This window comes from Panicum virgatum, chromosome 4N, assembly GCF_016808335.1.
Source record: "Panicum virgatum strain AP13 chromosome 4N, P.virgatum_v5, whole genome shotgun sequence".
Lineage (NCBI taxonomy): Eukaryota > Viridiplantae > Streptophyta > Magnoliopsida > Poales > Poaceae > Panicum > Panicum virgatum.
This window is the reverse complement of record NC_053148.1, coordinates 23501305-23525170: the sequence shown is the minus strand read 5'-3', so window position 1 is coordinate 23525170 and position 23866 is coordinate 23501305. Positions and strand designations below refer to the sequence as shown.

The following is a 23866-nucleotide window of genomic DNA, read 5'->3' as shown; positions in this document are numbered from 1 at the left end:
TTGAAAAGAAGTTCCGTGATTGTATGCAAATATTTGTAAATTTTTGCAGTTGACAAGCTGTAAAACTACATGGTACGGTATGTTCTAGTAGTATGAAGTATGAAAATTATTTTTATTAGAGATATCTATAGCCGATTTGTCTTGTACTCCAAGTCTTGTAGACTTTTACTTGTACATCAAGCCGTCTTGGCTATATATATGAAAAGTCACCCCCAGATAGGGTGTGTGGTGTTTCCCCAATCTCTACCTCTCTACATGATATTAAGAGTCCGGGCCCTAGTTTCCCGTCTCTCAACCCTTCCGCTGCCCTAATTCTCGTGCGCCACTGCGCAGCCCGCACATCCACCGCCCCATCCGGCCGCGCCGCCCCAGGTCGAGCCACTCCTCTAGCCGTGCTGCCCTTAGGCCGCGCCGCTCCCAGGCTGCGTAGCTGCCCTCTCTCTCGGCGTCGATCGTTTGATCCCGCGCCATGTCGACAGACTCCACCTTGTCGTCCTCCAGCCCTAGCTCTGGCTCCGGCACGACGCCCGGCACCTCTGACTCCGTCTTCCCGGTCTTTATCAACCCGTACGCCTCCGTCAACGTCAAGACCCACGTCCCTATTGAGCTCGACCTCCGGCTGCCGAACTACAACAAGTGGAACGCCTTGTTCACCGCCATGTGCGGCAAGTTTGGCCTTCTAGGTCACATCGATGGCACCATCGCGTTCCGTCCGACTGATCCCACATGGAATCAGCCGGACGCTTGTGTGCGCAGCTGGATGTATGACTCCGTCTCTGATGGTGTTCTTGACCTTGCCATGGCGCCAAATTAGACCGCCCGCGCCCTCTACATGGCCATTCGTGATCTGTTCCAGGCGAACCAGGAGCCGCGCGCCGTCATCCTAAACTAGGATTTCGCCTCCTTGGCCTAGGGTGACCTCCCCATCGAGGCTTACGCCTCGCAGTTGAAGCAAACTGCCGACGCCCTTCGCGACGTCGGCCACCCCATCCTGGATCGCCAGCTGGTGCTCAACCTGCTGAACGGCATCAACCCGTGCCTCGCCAACACCACCGACATCATCACATGAGGCCACTGCCGACATTCACAGAGGCGGTGAACATGGTCCGCTTGAAGGAACTCCGCCTCGCCAACGTCAACAAGTTCGCCTCCAACACCGCCCTCACTGCCTCCACAAATGCGGCTTGCACCTCTGCACCCTGCCGCTCGTCGTCCTCGCCCGCTTCTCAGCCCCGCGGCAGTGGCAAGGGCAAGGGCGGTGGCGGCAAGCGATGGTGGTCGCAAACAGCTGTAGCAGCAGCCAAGCCAGGGTTCCAAGGGAGGAGCACACCTCGAAGTCTAGCCCGCTGGCCCATGGGTTTGCTTCAACCCGTGGGCCTGGGGCCCACAGTAGTAGTAGTGGCGGCCTCCCATGGCGCCTCTTCCCCAGGCACACACTGCCTTCGTGCCGCCGCAGGTCTCGTCCCCTACGCCTGCGCCTGCTAGCTACCCTACGCCAGGTGGCTGGGACCAGGCAAGTCTCATCGCCGCCCTGAACCAGATGGTTCTTCAGGGAGCCAACCAATGGGTGCTCGATACCGGAGCAACATCGCACATGTCCTCCAATGATGGTATCCTTCTCTCCCGCCTTCCCCATTCACCGTCATACATTTCTGTCGGCAATGGTTCTTCCATATCAATTTGTAGTCGTGGCACTTCTACCCTATCTATAGCTGATCATATTTTTCAACTCAATAACGTTCTTGTCGCTCCCCATCTTGTTCATAACTTGCTATCTGTTCGACAACTCACCCGCGACAATAACTGTTCTATTGAGTTTGACGCCTTTGGCTTATCTGTCAAGGATCCGAAGACCAGGACCGTGATTCTTCGCTGCATTAGCGATGGGGACCTCTACACCATCCCCTCCGCTCCGCCCCCAGCCGCCTGCCATCTCGCCATTGCTTCCGCCTCCCTGTGGCACTCACGCCTTGGTCATCCTGCGCCCGCCGCCATAGCTTCGCTTAATAAGATTTCAACTATTTCATACTACTCGTGGTCTTTGTCATGCTTGCCAGCTTGGCAAACACTTTCGATTGCCGTTTACCAGTTCATCGTCTAGCACTTCAGCTCCTTTTGAACTCATTGATTGTGATGTTTGGACATCTCCGGTGCTTAGTGTTTCTGGCTTTAAATATTACCTTGTGATAATCGATGATTTCAGCCACTATTGTTGGACGTTCGCTCTCAGGCAGAAATCAGAGGTTCATACTCATATTGTCAATTTTGTTGCTTACGCTCACACTCAGTTTAGCCTGCCTATTCGATGCTTTCATGCAAATAACGGCAACAACGCCACTGCTATGTTCCTCGCTGCACGTGGCGTCCTACTCCGCACCTCGTGCCCTTACACCTCCGCTCAGAATGGCAAGGCCGAACGCATGTTGCGCACCTTGAACAATACAATTCGCACCCTCCTAATCCATGCCTCCTACCCATTGGGCGAAAGCTTTAGCAACCGCCGTCGTTCTGCTCAACCGGCGCCCCTCCACATCCATCAACAATGACATTCTCTATCATCGGCTCTATCGCAAGATGCCATATTACTCCATGCTTCGAGTCTTCGGCTGTCTGTGCTATCCCAACCTTAGTGCCACGACATCACACAAATTGGCTCCTCGCTCGTCAGCCTGCGTGTCATCGGTTACCCCTCTTCCCAGAAGGGCTACCGTTGTCTCGATCTCTCCACTAGTAGGGTGATCATCTCTCGGCATGTCATGTTTGATGAAGCTAATTTTCCGTTTGCGGCTGCAAAGCCGCCTCCGGAATCACTTAACTTCCTTATGCAGGGTCGTCCTCCCACGCCAGCTCCGTCCTCTAGCATTGAGCGAACGCGGTCTGCCTCCACCGACCAGTCGGACTTGGCCGACCTAGACCCTGCCATTATTTGGCATGGTCCGGTCCGTCACGCCCCGATGGCGCATGTCGGCCCTGCACCGGCTCTCCACAGACCTGTGCAGGCTTCCGGCGCATCTCCGCCGGCGCCTGCGGTTCGTTGTCAGCACTAGCCGGCGCTCAGCGCTCCACGGCCGGCCACCAGCCGGCTGCTGCAGGCGGTGTTCACCACCCCCTCTGCGTCTACGTCCGGCGTTCTCCAGGGCACATCCATGGCCCGGTGCCACCGACTCTGCCCCGGCTCATGGCGTCTCTAGCTCCATCTCCAATACCCCATGCCCTGCCCTCCACTGGGCCGCCAAGGGTCACGGTGCTGCGCGCGCCAGCTTCATCCCGCCCGATGACTCGGGCCCAGACGGGCTCACTTCCATCACGAACGGACCACCTTGGTTTCTTGGCGATCTCAGCGACTCACGCCTCCCCCCCAGCTAACTATCGCAGCGCCCTAGACGACCCAAATTGGCGCGCTGCGATGGTTGAAGAGTACAAGGCGCTCATCGACAACGGCACCTGGCGGCTTGTTCCTCGACCGCCTCGCGCTAATGTCGTCTCCGGCAAGTGGATCTTCAAGCACAAGTACCACTCCAACTGCTCCCTTGCTCGTCACAAGGCCCGATGGGTTGTTTGCGGGTTCTCGCAGCAGCACAGCATCGACTTCGACGAGACTTTCAGTCCGGTTGTCAAACCGGCGACGATATGGGTCGTCCTCAGCCTCACCGTCCATCAGCTCGACGTGAAAAATGCTTTTCTTCATGGCCATCTGGAAGAGACGGTCTACTGCCAGCAGCCGCCTGGTTTCGTCGACCCAACTACGCCGGACCATGTCTGCTTGCTGCAGAAGTCCTTGTATGGACTCAAGCAGACCCCTCGGGCGTGGTACCAGCGCTTCACTAGCTACATCCGCAGTTGGGCTTCGTCGCTTCGGTCACAGACACCTCTCTCTTTGTCTACAAAGAGGGCGGTAATGTTGCCTACATGCTGCTCTACGTTGATGACATCGTCCTCACGACATCTTCGGCCGATCTTCTTCACCGCATCACCGAGCGCCTGCACTCGGAGTTCGCCATGACAGATTTGGGGGGAACTTCATCAAGTGCTGGCATGGCCGTGTGTCACTCTACAACGACACTTGTTGACACTCGAGCCAACCTGTCTGCCACAGATGGCAATCTTGTTGACGATGCTTCACAGTACCGGAGTCTCGCCAGCGCCCTTCACTATATCACGCTGACTTGTCCCGACATTGCCTACGCTGTTCAGCAGGTGTGCCTCTTCATGCATGATCCCCGCGAGCCTCATCTTGCGATGATCAAGCGGATCTTGCGCTACGTGAAGGGTACACTGTCCACTGGTCTTCACATCAGCGCTGGACCAGTTGATAGCCTCATAGCTTAGTCTGATGTAGATTGGTCTGGTTGTCCTGATTCCCGGCGGTCTACTTCAGGCTACTGTATCTTCCTCGGCGACAATCTGGTGTCTTGGTCTTCCAAACGCCAGACCACGGTCTCCTGCTCTAGCGCAGAGGCTGAGTATCGTGCTATATATAGGTCACCCCCCAGATAGGGTGTGTGGTGTTTCCCCAATCTCTACCTCTCTACAATTTTTCGTCAAAATCTCTGTCACTGACCTCTGACCTAGCTTGGGTCCATGTGCAAGAACTCCAAAACCTTGGGTTAAACTAAAACTAGCTGAACACTCATAATGCCTAATCTGCAACAAACAGTTTGTGGGAATCGACACGGTTTGTTATTTTAAGTGTGGGCCCATACTTTAAAGATTGTAAATTAGAATGCAATGCCAAACCAAGGTTTCTTATCAACTTCCAACAGTCTGCCGGTGATGGAAAAATAGGTACCAAAGTTACCTGCAAAAGCACCTACCTGGAAAATGGGGAGAGAAAAAAAGATACAGTTCAGTCCCTGAATGATAGGACGTTTTCTAATGATCGTTAAGATAGCTGGAAATTACATATATGCTTTTTAGATCCATATCTTGAATTCTATCTGAAGTTATGATCACTATAAATCATTTTAGTTTCAAAGGAACACTTTATCTTTGATTGCAGAGGAGACGTTTTGAAAATCAAATAAAACAACACAATGCTACACGTGCTGCAAGGGCTAAGGTCAAATTTACTGAGGATCAAGGAGATGAGGATGATTATTCCTATGAAGTTTGTTTAGATGAAGACTTCTTAACTTCATTAGAATATGGAATGCCACCAGCATCAGGAATGGTATGGCTTATCAATTTCTTGCAAATAGTGTGTTATAGTGATTGCTAATTTGCTATTGTTCTTAGAACAATTTATTTAATTTATCAATAACATGTTGCTTCTGTAACTAACATTTTTTTAAACTTTACATCCTTAGGGCCTGGGTATCGACCGGTTAGTAATGCTTTTGACGAACTCTGCCAGCATAAGGGATGTTATTGCCTTTCCTGTCTTGAAGATTCAGCAATAGATCTTTCACATTTGACGTAAGAAGAGATACACTATTGGGAGAAATGTGGTTGTCAAAGCAATCATGGGCAGCCTTCGTTTCGCTCTTGTTTTATTCATGAAGATTTTACATTTGTTTCCTTTTAGCTGATAGCTAGATATGGCCACTGATCAATCTATAAATCTTAATGTACTATGAGATTTTTCAACACTTGTATCAATAATGGATTCCGCATATTTCATGGGATGGAATGAATGCGATACAAAACAGCAGCAAACTCCGACAAGCCTATTCATAATAATTTGAATTATCATTTAATAAATTGTTTGATATATGGACTCTTGAATGTATTGCTTAATATCTGATACCTAATGATTGAGTGCAGTGTCGTGTGATTCTAGACATGGTTTTTAAGGCTGTAAGGCGAAGCTAGACGAGCGACCCCCGCCCGGACGCCTAGGCGAACTAGGCGACAGGGGAGGCGATGCCATACAAACACCACAAAATTCTGAAGTAAATCCAAGCATAGTATTGCCATTAGCATCTAGACCATAATAAGCATAAGTAGTGTTACTAGAGTACTTGCGCACTACATATAGTAGTTGTGTAGTAGAATAGTCTAATAGCATAACATTAGTAGCCCTAATGGCATAACTTGATTAGTGCTGCTGCTAGCACTCAACATATATAAATTAGCAAAAGGAAATCTGAATCTTTCATTTGTTAATAACCATCATCAAACTCTCCAAGAATATTGGATGCATCTGTGGCTTCTCCACCACCACCACCATTGGGATCTTCCTCACAATCTGTCACATCTGCATCATCATATGGATCTTGATATTCTTCCTCTTCATTTCCCGAACCCAACTCTTCCTGAACCACTTCTATTGTAGAATTTCTAGCACGGTTCCTGTGGGTTGCTCTTGGAAAACATCTACCATGAAGTGATTGAGATGCTCCAACGGCTTCATCAACAAGATTCCAAGTAAGGTCACACTCACCCACGGGCACCTTGAGGGGCCGTATGCAGTGAGTCAGCCCATTCATTGTCCCAATCAAACAACTCAATAACCAAAGGATCAAAGGCTGCCTTGTCTTTTTCATTCTTATTCCTATTCAAACGTAATTTTTGGAATCTAGATTTCATCTTCCTTTTGTAGGAAACAAAGACAATTGAATTCAACCTCTTATGCAGCAACCGGTTCCTTTTCTTTGTGTGAATCTACAAAATAAGAAAAACAATGCAGCAAAAATGAATAACTGCTTGCTGAAATATTTGGTAAGAACAGAAAACAAATGAGGAAAAAACTTACAAATTCAAAGGTGCACCAATTCCTCTCACAACCAGATGATGAAGCACAAAGACTAACCACACAGCTAGTAAACCTCTGTAGCTCAATAGCACGACCTCCATACGAACGCCACCAATCAACTAGAACAACAAATGCAAATCATATATCAGGTAGGTGCTGATAGATAAAAGTTGTCACACGCCTTGCCCGCGTAATAGGTTTCTTGAACTCCTTCAAGTTCCCTATGTCTTCCAACATGAGATCCAAGCAGTGTGCAACACATGGACTCCAAAATATTGTAGGAATCCTCTCCATTAAAAGCTTCCCCGCTGCCTTGAAGTTGGCCCCATTATCGGTGACGACTTGAACAACCTTGTCTTTCCCAATCTCAATTTTTTTTGTCCAGCAAATCAGCAAGCATGTTTGCACTATGCACTTCACTTGATGCATTAACGGACTCCAAGAAGTAGGTCCCCTCCGGGCTGTTCACTAGGAAGTTAATCAAGTGGCGTCCCCTCCTGTCAGACCATCCATCCGACATGAGTGTGCAGCCATAGTATTTCCATGCCCTCTCATATTCCTCCCTCATGTTACTTGTTAACTTCATAGCCTTTGAAGCAATGACTCCCAAAGTTGATGAGGTGTTGGAGGCATGTAACCTGAACCATATCGTGCCATGGCCTCAACTGCAACCTGAAATTGTCCTGCAGCAGCTGCATTAAAAGGTACGCCACACTCATAGAAAAACAAAGCCCACTGCATATCCACATAGTCCTTTTCCTCCTTGCTTTTTTTACCTTGGACTGAATTGTGGGCTGATAAGACCCTGCAAGTCTCTCATCTACCATCTCTTCTGGTGTTTCTCTAACCATCTCAGCAATAGACATAGTGTTAGCTGCTTTAGTCTTGTTGTTGTTGCCAACATCCTTGAATGGTAAGGTTGCTTGCCTCCTTTTGGCTGCTGTTCCAGAACTAGGCTGCACCTTGAGGGCTTGGGATCGATTTTCAGAAGCCTGTTCAGTTGTCACCTCCACCACTTCTGATTCTCCATCATCATCTTCTTCTAAGAATAATGGCCTTTTTCTCTTGTTTGCTTCCAAGTAAGCACTCATCTCCTTCCTAATTTCAGTGGTCAACTCTTTACTCTCACAAAGCGCTGCATCTCCACAACCACCTGCCAAATGTTTCTTCAACATTTTTATCCCTCCACGAACTGATGTACCACATAATGTGCATTTAACCTCATCTTTGTTCTGAAGGTTTGGCCAGTAGCCATACTTCCACCCCAGATCCTTTGACTTTTGTGGTTTCCTTGCTGGATCATTCTTGGGATCATATTCGCTGGCAATGGAAGGTGGACTCGCCATTGTGCTATCTTCTGCATGTATGAAAAATGAGAAGTTACCATATAAAACAACAGGAGCAGCTAGCAGTTTTACATATGAAAAGGACAGATTTATAAAATGAATCACTTTGGCACATTAAACAGAGCAATCAGCATATAAACTAAGCAATTACCATATAAAAAGAGCAATTAGCATAAAAAACTGAGCAGCTAATATCCTAATGGACAAAAGGTACAAAGCAGAGCAGCTAATGGACAAAGTCACAAGCAGGCAAGCAGCGCAATGGTGCAGTAGTAGACTCGTGCCTTTCTTTTGTTTTATATGCATAAAGAAGCAGCAAGTGGAGCCCAAACTTCCATTTCTCCTACTCGTTGTCCCCCTTGCTTAGCTCTTCCTCTAACAGGCTGTTGGGTAACAAGTGAGTAGGGCCCAGTAGAACGTCCATGAATTTTTTCATCAACTTGATGAATTAATTTTAAGATATAGGACTTCCCTATTAGAACAGGCTGTTCGAAGGGATCTCCTGTTCTTCCATCAAATATTCTGCTTTTTCCCGGGTACTCGGGTTCAAATACCCATGGATTTTTTGTTTGTTTACTAGCTTCATATAATTCCGAAAACACAACTTTTCTTGAAGCCTCTTGCTCATATCTCTCATCAAAGGGTGCTATTCTATAATGTTTCTTTAGCAGATCCCCTGCTAATCCGAGCGAGCTTTCAAATATTTGTCCCACATTCATTCGCGAGGGTACTCCTAAGGGATTGAAGACCATGAGCAAGAGGCTTCAAGAAAAGAGTAGGGGGATGTCCTGAAGACGCGGGAATAGACTCAGCTGCTCTGTTTTATATGCAACCAGACAAACAGAGAGAGAGAGAGGCGTACCTCATCACTCAGCAGCTTAGCTTGGTCTTGGGCGGCGACGAGTAAAGCCGATGGCCGGAGGGAGATGCAGACACGTGGACCCACCAGGAGACACGCAGAGGTAGCTGGATCAGACGCATCGCGCGGGGAAACGCCGAGGAGCAGCTGGGATGCGGATGCACCGGCGGCTGGAAGGGAGGCGGAGGTGCAGAGCTACCGGCGGCTGGAAGGGAGGGGCCGAGGGCGAGATGCAGAGCTGCCGGTGCCCAAGGATGCGCCGGTGAGAAGTAGCCACCTGCCTTTCGTCGATCCAGGTTTTTCATCTCTGCTTCTCTCTATTTCTCGTCCATACATCCCGCCTAATCTCTATCCCTCTCTGATTCTTTGCGCGTGGCAGCGGACAGGCGGGAAGTATCACACGGGAACCCTCTCTTCCACACGCGGGAATGATTTGGGGGCGGGTGGGCGACAAATTTTGTATCTCATGAGTAGAGCGTCCGCCCGTCCTGCCGATGCCAAACAGGGGAAGGCGGACACCTAACAGAGGAAGGCGGACGCCATACGCGAGGATAGCTAGGCGGCCTGGACTCCCAGCAAGCTGCAGCGCCCGGACGCCCAGCAAGCTGCAGTGCCCGGACGCCTAGGCGACGCCTTTAAAACCATGATTCTAGATTCATGGAGTGCCAGTACAATGTAATTCATGTTTGATCTAGAAATTTATAGGAGCAGATTGCTTGTCGCAAGTCAGACATGCTCCAATCAGTTTTTAATGTTTTATTAACCCTTATGCACACACCATGTCTGTATAGATGCTTGATTTAATTTTCCTATATTCCCATTCTTGTTTTCTCACTTTGCCATGTTCCTGAGGTAGCGGCACTTTGCAATGCGCGATCCTGTGCAGCATCATGGTGTTGGGGCGGCAAGGTATCTTTGCAATGCAGCATCGCGGTGTTGGGGCAGCATGATATCTTTGCAATGCAGTTGGGCTAGAAGGATGTGGCTGGCGATGGGAGAAGAAGGCGATATGGCGAGGGGGAGGGGGAAGAAAACCGTGGTTTTTGATGGGACATTTGGGGTAAGTGGGCACATAGGCGTAGGGGGTGAGGCGGTTCGGCTTAAAAGAAATTGGCGACATGGCAGTTGTTCCCATCTCTTGGCCACTGATATATGATGCCGACAAGATAGGGCCCACAAGCAAGTGATCTTGATGCATAGAAGATGCTACACCGCATGGGATGCCGACATGTTGACTAGGTGGCACCTTCCTTGTGTCTGGTTTCGCCGGTGGGATTGCCATGCGGGTCCCACCTTGGTGGCTTTTTCATCAGTTGTTTTCTCATCCTCATTTATTTTATTCATAATGAAAATTACAAACATGTATAGATTTCTCATTTGTTCTCCAAATCAGGTGGTTATTTTTCTAATTTCTTAGAAGAAGTTTATCTATCTCATGAGACCATTGTCATGCGGGTCCCACCTTGGTGGCTTTTTCATCAGTTGTTTCCTCATCCTCATTTATTTTATTCATAATGAAAATTACAAACATGTATAGATTTCTCATTTGTTCTCCAAATCAGGTGGTTCTTTTTCTAATTTCTTAGAAGAAGTTTATCTATCTCATGAGACCATTGCATCATGTTACATGAGTTTCATTTAGTAGTTTGTTAGAAAATAATTTTCCTTATCTCGGTCACTAATTTATTACTCTCCAATGAAGTTGTATTTTGGCAATGTGCTTTCGTGTGTAAGCACAACTTTCACCTCCCTGCACATAGAATTTATGATGCAGCTTTAAAAAAACCAGCACATGAGTACGTTCCTCTCCTTGAATTTCGCTTCAAGGACCATATGTACATAAGATGAGGTACTCATCATCCCGCTCACATTCATAGAAGAATTCACTTAACAATTTTAAAAGACTGTAGAAGGTTAGGATGGCCTAGACACCAAATGTCATTGGCAACTACACCTTCATTGGAGTGTTATAACTTAGTGTATGCAATGCTAATATATTTTTCTATTAAGGTACAAAATCAAACTGGAGATACTCGACGCGGTGGAACCCATCAGATAGGTAAACATTTTCCAAGAAATAATCAAAAGAACCAACTCATTCAGACAAGAAATAAGAAATCTAGACATATTTAAAGTTTTTATTATGAATCAAAGTACAAAGTACGAATATTCATGAAGAACTGATGAAGAACTTACTAAGATATCCTGGTGCTGACATGTGGCCCATGCATGTCAGTCGCACAGAAAAAACTGCACTCTAGGAAGGCACCTCCTAGTGACCGCGTCGCGTCCTGCGCAATAACTTCAATGGGTCCCACATGTCAAAGGCAAAAGGGCTTTCGCTTTTGGATGGAAACATCTATAGTGTCCCCCAAAAAATTCCTCGAAAGAAGCCGAACCGCTGCCACATCCCACTTTTCTCTTCCCTATTCCTCTTCTCTTTCCAAAACATACCATCACAGACTAGCTTTTCCTCCTCCCCCTCCCATCTTCGGCCGCATCGCCTTCCTCCCCTCCAATCGTCGGCCGCATCCTTCTCCCCCACCTATAGGGCGACGATGGTTTGCCGCAACCACATCACCTAGAGGCAGGCATGCGACGCATTTGGTCGCTTCTCGAGAAGCCCTGCTTCCTTGAGGCGCTCGTTGTTGAGTGGTGCCGGCCCCTCATCTAATAGGAAGCCGAGACGATGGCGGGTCATCAATGTGGTGGACTACGACGAGGACGTCAAGCCCGACGTCGGATTGGACGTTCCATTGGGCTTCCAAGCAAGCGACTAAGGCCGCTACAGGAACCCGGGGATGAATGTTGGGGGCCCCTTAGCAACTCGTAGCACTAAGGTGAGCCAGACCCTTCCAACATCTCCATAGTCCTAGATCTTTTCGACCAGAGCACATGATGATTAATTTCGCCAAAAGCGGGGTTGGGTGATATTACTCTTTTATGTTTATTTGTGATGTCTTGATGTAATGCTAGTCTCACCAATTGTGAGATATACTTGAGGATTAATGTCACAAGAAGTGGGGTTGAGGGAGGAGGGTGTTAATTTTTAAGATTGAATGCTTGGATGTACATCAGTAATATCTTGAGATGCTTGCACGTTCATATGTGATGTCTTGGTTTAATGCTAGGCTCAGTATCACGCATGCAGTAAGCATTACAAAAAGATTCACACATGCTAGATATACAAAATGAGTAATATTTGGCTAAAGATGAAGGCATTCAATAATTAATATCGTTATAGTTGACTTGTTAGCTTCATTTCTATAATAAAACTGCATCTCTCTAAATATACAAGGTACAGTCAGGATAGCACCATTTAATCATATTGGCTTATCAACAGAGGACACCTGCAGTGCCACTACTGGCATGCTATGAACAACAGTACGTCGTGGTGAGGGCCAAGGCGAAGTAAACTGGAGTGACAATCTCACACATATATATACCGGATATCCAAAGATTAAGGGCAAAGACGCTTCATCAGCCAATATGATACATCACCGGTAAGCCACGACCTATGTGAAGGGCTCTTTGCCTCGTCCGGCCTAATGGAGCGAGGAGATGCGCCCGGCCCGTAACGTGAGCCCGCCATGACCCGCGCCAAACGGGTCTGACAACAGTGCAGGCGGACAGGCGACCAGGCGTGCTCTGGCACCGCCTATGCTGCCACAGTGCACAATGGAGCGCCTCTTCCCATCGCATCCTACAACGTAGTAGGACATAGGGTAGGGGCCGGTCATGAACCAAGATATCATTGCGTAACCCGCTCCGCAGACCACGGGTCAGGCAGACCCCGCCGCGGAGGCAGAGGGAGGCGACAGCAAAGCTAGGAGGGCCCACGACGACCAACGGAGAGCGGGACGACGAAGAGGATGCCACATGGACTTCTATCTCCTCTCTCTCTCTCTACCATTGTACATTGTTCTCTCCCCTATCGTATAAAGGGTAGAGAATGGGCCCCCGAGCCGAGGGACGAACAGAAAAACTGACTAAGCATAGAGCAAGCAATCGGACCCTGGAGAGCACGAGATCCAGGGGACGAGTCCAGGACACACGCGCACTCTCGTCGCTGGGAAAGAGGCAGGCAGAGCTCCGGGCAGCTTCTTGCCGGCATGCCCTAACCAGACGAGAACCACGTGCACTTCACCCTCTCACGATCTTAGAGACTTGGGATGCCATTCCCTCTCTCGACCGTTTGTAACCCCTACTACAAACCAGTGCAAGAAACACGAGCAGCACGAACTGGACATAGGGTATTATGCCTCCCGGTGACCCGAACTAGTATAAATCCTTGTGTCTTCCTACGCTACCATCTGCCCCTAAACACGCATCCACGAAGAATCACTAGCCTGTGCTAAAAACACTGACAGTTGGTGCACCAGGTAGGGGACTTTGCGCATTTCATTCATTTTTTCTACCAGGTGGTGGATGGCCATCATCGCCGAGGATTAGGTCCCAGCTGCACTCGTGCGCTTCGGTGGCCTATGCTTCAACGTCAACTCGGAGGGTGGATTGGAGCGCATTTGCTCCTCCGACTGCTCTCTCGACACCAACGGTGCCTATTCTGTAGTCGACTCCCTACGGGGGCTTTGGTTGGATGCCTTGGGGGCTAGCACCTTCCCTCAAGACCATCACCTTCTCACAAGCGGTGCGAGGGAGGGACGGCGGCTTCCGCGATAGCGGTGGTCATCCGACGCTTCCCGAGATGATCAAACATCCCAGGATGACCCACGTTGGGCCCTGCTCTCGCTTGCCATCATGACGGCAAAACTCTCTAGGTGATGGCTGGGCCCCTCGGGAAGTCTGAACGGAGATACCCCCGCGATGTTCCTCTTTGGCCTGCGCAACAATGCGAAGGCCACAAGGCGTCTTGCTGCACAGTGCATGACGTCGAGACCGATGGACACCGAGTCCGTCAACACAACAAACATCGAGTTCGTTGGGATGGTGGATTACGTGTCTGTAGGATCAAGAACACCGACTAGAGGGGGGGGGATAGGCGGTTTAAAACTAAAAACACAAACACTAGAGAAATTTAATAACTAACAAAAGAAAGCTTTATGTCATGCCACTACTATCTCTAGTTTGGATTTGCAACTTAGGGTGACAAGATACAATTCAAGCTCTAGTGAAGTAAATTGCTCAAATGTAAATACAAGAATTGAAATGAGCAAAGGAATAACCAAGCTTGGCACAAAAATTTATCCCGTGGTGTCGATGACTTACCAGTCACCCCTAATCCATGTTGAGGTGGATTCCAAGAATCAACCACTCCTCTATCAAGAACATCTTGATCTTGAGCCGGCTTGAATCAAAGAACCGCTCCACACCTCGATTCCACTAGAGTTGCTCTTCACCACTCCGGTGAGGTGAGCACAAGACCTCTCACAACCGAGATCGGGGCTCCTCAACAATCTCCTTGGAGCAGCTCCACGAAATCCTCTTCTCCAAGCCGTATAGGGAGCGGCAACTCCCAAGAGTAACAAGTCGATGACGCTTGCTTGAAGTTTCCCTAGTGCCACAAAGCTCAAACTCTTGATGCAATGCACTAGGATGCTCTCACACTCTCAAGAATGCAATCTCTAAGAAAGTGTGTGTGAGAGAGGGTGGCTCAGCTCTAATGTATCAAGAAAGTGATCCAAATAGCCAAGAGAGCCTCCCAATGGCCGAGCATTGGGTATATATAGCCATCCCCTCAAAAACTAGCTGTTACACTATTTTCTGCGAAATCTCGGACCGTCCGCGGTTCAAAAACCGGTATGTCCGCCGTTATAAACCAGTGAGTCAGAGTGCAATCATTGTGTACCAGAACTAGCCGTTACAGCCCTGGCGGACCGTCCGCGCCTCAGGGGCGGACCATCCGCGGTTAAATGTCCCACACCACCAGAGACAAAAATCGTCTCTGGTACAATTTGAAAATGACCGGCGGACCGTCCGCGCCCCAGTGGCGGACCGTCCACCATTCAACCATCAAGCCCAACAAGAGAAGCAACGTCTCTGGTACAAATCTCTAGGTGCGGCTTGAAATCGTGCACACATGCACACTAAACATGATGTCGGGCCTAGATGCGGTCAAATAAAGCAAACTACCAATCATAGAACGGTTAAGCTTTTGGTCAACCGGGTTACCTCCCTCATCTAGGTTGAGATGCCCATTGGTGGCCATAGGAGTCTTGATTGGTTTTGCATCTTCCATACCAAATATCTTCAAGATATCCTTCACATATTTAGATTGACACACAAAGGTGCCGTCCTTGAGTTGCTTGATTTAAAGTCTAAGAAAGAAACTCAATTCACCAATCATGGACATCTCAAACTCCTTAGACATCATTTCACCAAATTCCTCATAAAAACTTGGGTTAGTTGAACCAAAGATAATGTCATCAACGTAAATTTGACAAACAAACAAATCCTTACCAATACCTTTAGTGAACAAAGTAGTATGAACTTTACCAATTTTGAAGCCCTTAGAAATAAGAAAATCCCTCAATCTTTCATACCAAGCCCGTGGAGCTTGTTTAAGACCATAGAGAGCTTTTGAGAGCTTGTATACATGATTTGGCTTCTTAGGATCTTCAAAACCGGGAGGTTGCTCAACAAATACAAGTTCACTAATCTTGCCATTCAAGAAAGCACTTTTCACATCCATTTGATAAAGTTTTATGTTGTGAGAGCAAGCATATGCTAATAATATTCTAATAGCTTCTAATCTAGCAACGGGAGCAAAAGTTTTGCCAAAATCCAAACCTTCGACTTGAGTGAAGCCTTGAGCCACCAATCTTGCCTTGTTTCTCACAACCATTCCATCTTCATTTTGCTTGTTTCTAAAGACTCATTTAGTTCCAATGACATTATAATTCTTGGGCCTTTCCACTAAATCCCAAACTTGATTCCGGGTGAAATTATTCAATTCTTCATGCATAGCATTTACCCAATCCGGATCTCTCAATGCTTCATTTACACTGTTAGGTTTAAGAAAAGATACAAAAGAATAATGTTCACAAAATAAAGCAATGCGAGATCGAGTTTGGACACCCTTACTAATATCACCCATGATTTGATCCACCGGGTGATCCTTTGCACGAACATGATGAATTCTTTGAGGAGCAATGGGCTCTTGAGTTGATGTAGAAGGTTGAACTAGATGAACCCACTTGATCTTGCACTTGAGCATCATCATTACTTGAGTCTTGTACATTTGGTTGTGCTTGATCATTTGAGATAGAGGTTGAAGGATTTACTCTAATAGAAATAGAAGGACCATCTTCATCCTCATCTTCTTCTCTTGGTCTAACATCACCAATTGACATATTCTTCATTGCATTTCTCAAGCCATCGCTTCTCACATCATCAAGATTTTCTTGTTCATTATGAGACCCATTGGTTTCATCAAACTCCACATCATAGGCTTCTTCAACAATGCCATGAGTTTTTTTTTTAAATCCGATAAGTCTTGCTACAAGATGAATAACCTAGAAGAAAGCTTGTGGCCAATGATAACATTTTGGAAATACAAATACAAAAGTTGAAACACTATCTTTTGCTTTTGAAAAATTAACCGAGTTCCAATAAAATGATTGAAATGCGACTCACGCAAGTAGTTGCTATTATTCTGTTCTTAGAAAAGTTAAATGCGGTGACCACAAGGGGTGGTAAGTCCACTCGTGATCCACCACATCCTAACCAAGCAGGGACAAAAACAGAACCACGGGAAGAGGAAGAAGACCCCCTAACACATGAGGACCCCGAGGGAGAAACTCCTCAAAATTTCGTCGATACAAGCTTCCTTCCATTTCCCACTCGAAAACAAAAGACCACCATGGACGAGCAGTTCGCTCGTTTCATTGAGATGATCCAGAAGATAAATGTTAACATCCTATTTCTAGATGTAATGCATGTGCCAACTTATGCTCTCTACATCAAGGACATCATCAACAACAAACGACCCCTGCCCACGACGGAGGTCGTTAAGCTCACGGAAGAGTGTAACACAACTATACTCAACCAACCAACAGAAAAGAAGGAAGATCCAGGGTGCCCAACGATCGGCACTCAACACTTCGGCCACGCTTTGTGCGACCTTGGGGCTAGCGTCAGCGTAATGCCCAAGGTCATCTTCAACAAGCTCAACTTCACTCATCTAACGCCAACACCGATGAACCTGTTGTAACATCCCGCCTCCCCGAGGCCGGGCCCGCTTACATCTGGCTGCTTTCTAGGACATAGACTGTCCTCACAGACCAACACCAGTCTTTTCTGCACATTTTGTCCTCACTCGTGCGCACCCGGGAAGAATTTCCCGGTCGGTCACCCATCCCCAAATTTCTCCGGGCCAAGCACGCTTAACCTCGGAGTTCTTTGGAGACCGGCTTTCGGAAAAGAAGTTGCAACTTGTTGGTATGAGTATCCTATTAATCCTATTAAGCCCTGGGCCGGGGTGTCACATGGTCACCCCCTTAAGAGACCGACGTCCTCGTCGGTCAATCCCAAGCCAGGAATGTCCTCTCTTGGCCACGTCCCGTACGTCCAGTGCCAACGGTCCATGTGCCACGTCCGTGCGTCCAGTGCCAACGGTGCATCCCAGATGCCCGCGCATTGACCCGCAACGCGCCCGTCCACATGCCGGTAGCATCTGCGCCCCCACGCGCCCTTGCTCATACCCGTGCACATACGCCCGTACTTGCCATGAAACCGCGAGAGTCGGCTCTGATACCATTCTGTAACGTCCTGCCTCCCCGAGGCCGGGCCCGCTTACATCTGGCTGCTTTCTAGGACATAGACTGTCCTCACAGACCAACACCAGTGTTTTCTGCACACTTTGTCCTCACTCGTGCGCACCCGGGAAGAACTCCCGGTCGGTCACCCATCCCCAAATTTCTCCGGGCCAAGGCTTAACCTCGGAGTTCTTTGGAGACCGGCTTCCGGAAAAGAAGTTGCAACTTATTGGTATGAGTATCCTATTAATCCTATTAAGCCCTGGGCCGGGGTGTCACACCTGTACCTTGTGGACTCTTCGGCCCGCTATTCGGAGGGGATCGCTGAAGATGTTCCAGTTCAAGTTCTTACTTCATCCCAGTAGACTTCGTAGTGCTCGACATGGAAATATCAAAAGAAACACCGCTCATCCTTGGGCGGCCATTCTTGAGCACTACTGGAGCACACATCGATGTGGGGGCTGGAGAAATCCGCTTCAATATCAATGGAAAGGAAGAGAAGTTCCCATTCCGGCCCAAGAAGGAATAATGTCTGGTGATCAAGACAATGTCTAGGCCGAACTCACAAGGCACTGAAGGAGTCGAAGCAACTTCTCCCAATCAAGAACCTTCAACCACACAATACAAAAAGAAGAAAAAAGGGTGTGGCGAAAGTTTGAAAGTTCGACCTCATCCACTTCTCCAGGACGAGATGACAAATGGTACATCATGTAGGAGAAAGGTCCCGCTCGTCAGACTCGAAACGATGATTTCTTACCTAAGGTAAGTCGGTACTTATCTCATATTTAATTTTCCACCATCTTTGCTTTTTCTTTCCACTGCATGTTTAAAATTTTCAAAACTCCCTTGCGTGCTAGAATTTTTCTAGCATATTTTCAATTTTTATAAAAAAATCCCAATAATATTTTTGAGCACCAAAATCCTTTGAAAAATAAATTTGAACATCTTTCGAAGCAACTTTGAACCCGGCACCTAGGCATTCAAAACAAAGATCCGTTGGGGAACTCCTGGGTCTTGGCTGTCAGCCAGGGGGCCCACAGGGGGGGGGGCCGGCCGACCCCACCTGACTGTTGCTCTCTGTCGTCTTTCTCCAACGGCTACTAGCCATTATGCCCTGTCTACAAGCCGTTGTTCCTGGGCTTTTTTCTTTGAATAGAGGTAGAGGGGTGGGTGTTTAGCTCTTACACTCAACTCTCAATCACTCATTCCCTCTCGCACTCTCTCAAACTTTGCTCTTGGGATTTCATTGGATTTTTGCTCAAATTTGATTTCAAGAAACCTTTCTCTCTCTCAATTCTTTGCTGCAAGAAAGTCCACACACGCGGAGAAGCAACTCACGGGTAAGAATATTCATTTCGGTTTTACTAAAGTAACCGATTTCGAGATGTACGTGTTCGTTCTTGTTCAAACATGAAGGACATAGGGCAGAAGGTCTCCAGTGCATTCAAGAAGATGACGGGTGGAAGCTCATCCCGCTCACGGGGTAGCTCAAGCAATCGTCACACCACTGAATGTACGACAAGCCCAAGCATGATGTACTATGAGGAAGAACAAGAACAACACGAAGAAGTGCAAGCCAAGCTGCAAGCCGAAGCTATGGAAATTGATGAACATGATGCACCCTACCTCGACTTGTGAGATGATCGTGAACAAAAGGCTATGCCATCCTCAAGAACCAAATCTTCGTCCACACCCGAGCCTTCGATCCGGAACTCCTCATCAAAACAGGTACGTACGAAGACTTTGCTAATGTTTGGCATGCAATTGGATGGGACAACATCGTTCCCGTTGAGGAGTACGGTTCACGACTGCTCACCATCTAATTTCTTTGCAGTCTTTGGGAGGTGGAAAATGGGGTTTACTTTCAACTTTTCAAGAAGGAATATTTGCTTTCTTGGAAAACTTTTGCTAGCCACCTCGACTTCAACAGGCGTTAGCCTATTTCCCTTGAACAAGCTTGTCGCGGTTTTAATCGTCATGAATTTTGGGGTCAGATTTTAGGACAAGTCGTCGATGGCAAGTTTGCACCTAGGTGCAATGACATACATAGTCCAACTCTTCGTTTGATGCACAAGTGGTTAGCCATCACTCTCTTTCCAAGAGATGATGTTCGATCCGTGCGCAGTGATGAGTTGCTCATTCTATATGCCATAGTCAACAACATAAAAATCTCTCCTGCAAAAGCTTTGGTCAAGTAATGGCTTACAAATTTTAAGATGACGGGTCCTATTGAGTGTACTTCTTTGATTACTCATATCGCTACATGCGTCGGTGCCTTAGAACGGAATTTTATTCCTTTCATTGAAGGTGATCGCGCGTATATCGAAGAGGCTTATTTGACTCAAGGTCACACACTCAAGAAAGGCCCGGATGACTCTTCGATTTTCTCCTTCATGGGCTATACAAATGAGATTTCGCTACCCAATGTGGATTTCCATTTGTATAATTGCCATTCGCTAACCATCTGCCTTGTTCCACGAGAGGGGGGGCTGTAGGCATAGCACTTCTGGTTTGTCTGGCAGGATCACAAGAAGTAGGGCCAGAAGGGAAGCAGAGCTGACACCACCACCTTGTTGGTATTTTGTAACGTCACGAATAAAATTCGCAAGTGCACGGATACCGCTGTAGCTTTCACCTAAGAGTATTCCAGGCTATCGTATCCACTAGGAAACGTGAGTACACTACCTACGGGTTCAGGCTGTCCAAGGACATACACACTGGTGCAGGAGGATAGGAAAGAGTGGACTTTCTAAGATCTAGAATCTATGTTTAGAAGAAGAGATCACGTCGCCATTATACTTCGAGCTAAAGGTATCGACCGGCTTATACAAGTCGATAGTTCTAATATGATGCTCTATCCAATATTCGAACGTGGAGGATTACTAAAAGGCTCGAACAGGGCTGTCACCACCTATCGGCTACCTCTACAAACCGTGGGACTATCAGACAACTGAGTGTTATAGTCCAGCCTAGACACCATGTCTACGCCTTTCCCTACTAACTCTAGAGGCATACAGGGTTATCCTTTTCTATCCGGAGCCCAACTCTAGAGTCAAATGCTACTCGCTAGCATACAGATCAACTAATATAAGGCAGAGATGATAACTTACGATCTAAACTCTAATTCTAAATAAGCAAACAAAGTCTCGAACACTTACAACCGAATAAGCATCGTCGAGGTACAAGTAGAGAAGAGCGCCGACGAGCCCGGCACATCCCCCAACTATCTCCCTCACTCTCGTAGAGGTACAATTTGGAGAAGAGCGTCGTTCTCGGCGCCCCTCCTGAGTACCTCTACTCCTAACTCCCTAAGACAACTCTACACCTCAAGTAAGGACTCAAGAGAAGAGTGGAATGTGTTGTGTGTGGTGTGTTGTGTGTGCGTGTTGTGTGGTGTGTGTGTTCCTATTCTCACCCCTCCCCTTGTATTTATAGGAGGGAGCCACCCCGGGAATATAGCCAATCCTCCTCAAACTGCCTTCTAGAGCCAATAGGGAAGTGACATGTGGAAGCTGGAGGCGAGAGGGCCCAGTGCCAAGTCGGTCGACCTCTTGGTCGGCCGACCTCTGGCCACCGCCTTTCGCCCCCAATTTTGGACACGTGACTGATGAGTGGGCCCTTAGGTCGGTTCTTGGTGACTTGGCGCGAAACTATGTCGGTTGCATGCCCTGGTGGGTCCATGGATCTTCTTGCTCGCGTCTAATTGGTCGAGGTGGAATTGCTTTGGATCGATGACATGTCACACATGTGGGCTGAGTTTCCCTCTCATGTGCAGCTGCCAAGTGGGCCCCTTTGTCCTTTGGGCTTGCTTGTGCTTGGCCCAGGAATTTATACCTTAGATAATATGCTCGTTACCTGCAGTTTTGGCCCAAATTCACCTGTACACATTCTCAGACCAGCATCTATGGAATTCGTCAAATAATCATCCTATGCTAACATTTATTCCTTCTGCTTCTCGACTTTTGCACGATAGTTGACGGTCAAAATAGGTCGTTAGTGACCATCAACAAGATCCCCCACACTTAGTTCTTTGCTCATCCTCGAGTAAAGACAAGAACTAAGGCGGACCCGACTTCATATGATATGGTACCTACATACAAATTATTCTAGGCCTTACATTTGCCTGTAAATTTTGATGTGTCTACCATGAATTGTTTGGGAAGTTGAAGAGCGGAACGGTGTTGACTTCAGTCTCCTCCACTTTCCTGCTATATGACTGGGGTTTTGGAAATATTTTTGCAAAGACCACCCACAGCTTTACTTCTCCATGGGATCTCTCATATCGCTCACTGTGTATATATCCTCACCAAGGCTTTGCCTCTTTTCACCCTACTTCTAAAGATAGCTTATGTGGAGCTCAAGGTAGGGAAAATGGAAGCATGCACTTGTGTCACATATATTGCAAAATCAAACAACGGATCCATGGAGATAACAAATCAAACAGGCTGATCAAGATCGTGCACATATGTGGAAGGCGGATGGTGGAAATGGAAATGAAATACTCCTTTTATGAATCTCTCTCTCCTTTATTTGGATAACATGAGGACATGGTTATATTATTGTATATTTCTTTTTTTTCTTGGACTTTCATGTGTCCAACTTTTTTTTTGGGTCATGCTTCTTAGGCATGCCATCTTTCTTTTTTTTAGATAGCCCATGCCTCGTTTGAAGGATACTAGAGAGAGAGATCATTAAATATGGAGTTTTATTTTGTGGATGGATGGAATGGCATAGCTAACTTCCAGTGTAGAAGTTCAGCTGGTGGAGTGCACGTGATCTTGATCAAACAAGTATGGAAAGACATCTCACTAGGGTCACAAAGTTTGAAGAAGCTCAAAGCAACAACAAGGCACATATGTGTAAGATTTGTATCATGAAGGTCAGCATATGGCTTTGGTAGGACAAACACGTGGAGTTGTAAAGCTATGGAGGTTTTCTTTTTGATAAAAATTTTCCAGACACATAAGCAGATAAAGCAAGGATTCTTCCATCAAACCATATCGTACTGGTCAACAACTTAACAATTATGGGTTCCCTAAGATATGATTCACAAGCTCAGGTTTAGCAAAGAATAAAAGGTATGCAAGCCAATCATAGAGAAGCACAGAACTAGAGGATACCTTGAGTTTAATTTTAATGATTGATCAAAGATTTCATTTAAACTCATAGGTTAGGGAGAGTATGAGGGGTAGAGTGCACAAACCGTCACGATGAAGATGATTGGAGCTTAGTGCTAGTCAGCCAAACTTGAGGTTCCACTGCCCAATACTAGCTCTGATTTGTCTTGGCTTTTTGCATTCTGGTTCGTTCGATGTTGTGCACGCGTTGTGGGAGATCTCGAGTGTATATGCATGAAAGTTCCGAGAGATCTCCCCCACACTTGTTCTTGTACCTAGTGCTTATTCAAAAACAAAAATGTGGAAACAAACTAATGGCTCTACCGGTTTTAAGAACTAGGGAGCTCCGAATTTTTATTGAAACTAAAATTTAATCTCACCGAGACACTTACTCAAGAAAGGCTGAATTAAGGTTGCATCAACATGAGTATGTTGGGAAACATTAATCCAAAACCCTTGCTTACCTTTCCATTCAAATTCAGCTAATGACTCACCCAATTGGATTTGAAGATTCCTGCAGGGGTTAGTCCGCACATGCAACCAATATCTATACAAGTATCAACTCTGAGGTTAATCAATCAAACTTGACACAAGGTCTAGTTTGACTGAAGAGGACATTTTAACCCAAGCACCATGCTTGATTTAAAATGCCTATGAATGTATTTCCGGACACAGATTCAAACTAGAGCATACATACAAGGACAGATAAAGGAAGCATGAAGTATGATTGAGCTTTATTCAAACAGAGATAGGCATGAGCACGAACCTGGTGATTCTCAGGCGACCTCTCGGCATGGCTTTGTTTAATGCCAAAAGCAGAACATTGAGAGTACTTACCATGGTGTCTTGTTGTTGAAGACTCAATGTTGTCACCATGGTAATTCCCCTCATTTTTTTCATTTTTTTATAGAGCAAGATGCGAGGACATACACCAATTCCAAGACAAGATATGAACTGAGAAAAAGAACTTACTTCGGAATACTTACATACCTCCCCCACACTTGGAGTTTGCCAAACTTCAATTGTATGGAGTTCAAATCTCCTTAGTGATTGTTCTTCCATCAAAACATATCGAGGTGTTGTAGTCGGTGTAGCTCTCATGTTCGTAGGTGTTGCCTATCCATCGTTCTCTTTGA

General features: G+C 46.9%; 1 protein-coding gene and 2 long non-coding RNA genes across 10 annotated transcripts in view; 2 read left to right on the top strand and 1 right to left on the bottom strand.

The window, feature by feature from the left end:
- LOC120669789 (lysine--tRNA ligase, chloroplastic/mitochondrial-like) overlaps nucleotides 1-5710 on the top strand; it is a 31239-nt gene extending 25529 nt beyond the window's left edge. For 3 of the 8 annotated variants that reach the window (XR_005672808.1, XM_039949630.1, XM_039949629.1), the window contains 2 exons: nucleotides 5000-5170; nucleotides 5307-5710. Coding sequence is in view for 3 of the 8 variants with exons in the window: in XM_039949630.1 (XP_039805564.1) it covers nucleotides 5000-5170; nucleotides 5307-5399 (264 nt within the window). In the remaining 5 variants the exon portion in view is untranslated. Of the gene's footprint in view, nucleotides 1-49; nucleotides 78-4999; nucleotides 5171-5306 lie in introns of those variants that run through there. The other 5 variants (XR_005672811.1, XR_005672810.1, XR_005672809.1 and 2 more) reach the window with 3 other exon arrangements.
- A 174-nt stretch (nucleotides 5711-5884) lies between these two features.
- LOC120669790 lies at nucleotides 5885-9041 on the bottom strand. The gene is made up of 3 exons (XR_005672812.1): nucleotides 8903-9041; nucleotides 6695-8051; nucleotides 5885-6603 (listed from the first exon to the last, which is right to left on the bottom strand). It is a non-coding gene; the product is annotated as an uncharacterized LOC120669790 (long non-coding RNA).
- LOC120669792 lies at nucleotides 9035-9727 on the top strand. The gene is made up of 2 exons (XR_005672813.1): nucleotides 9035-9195; nucleotides 9279-9727. It is a non-coding gene; the product is annotated as an uncharacterized LOC120669792 (long non-coding RNA).
- The last annotated feature ends 14139 nt before the right edge of the window (nucleotides 9728-23866 follow it).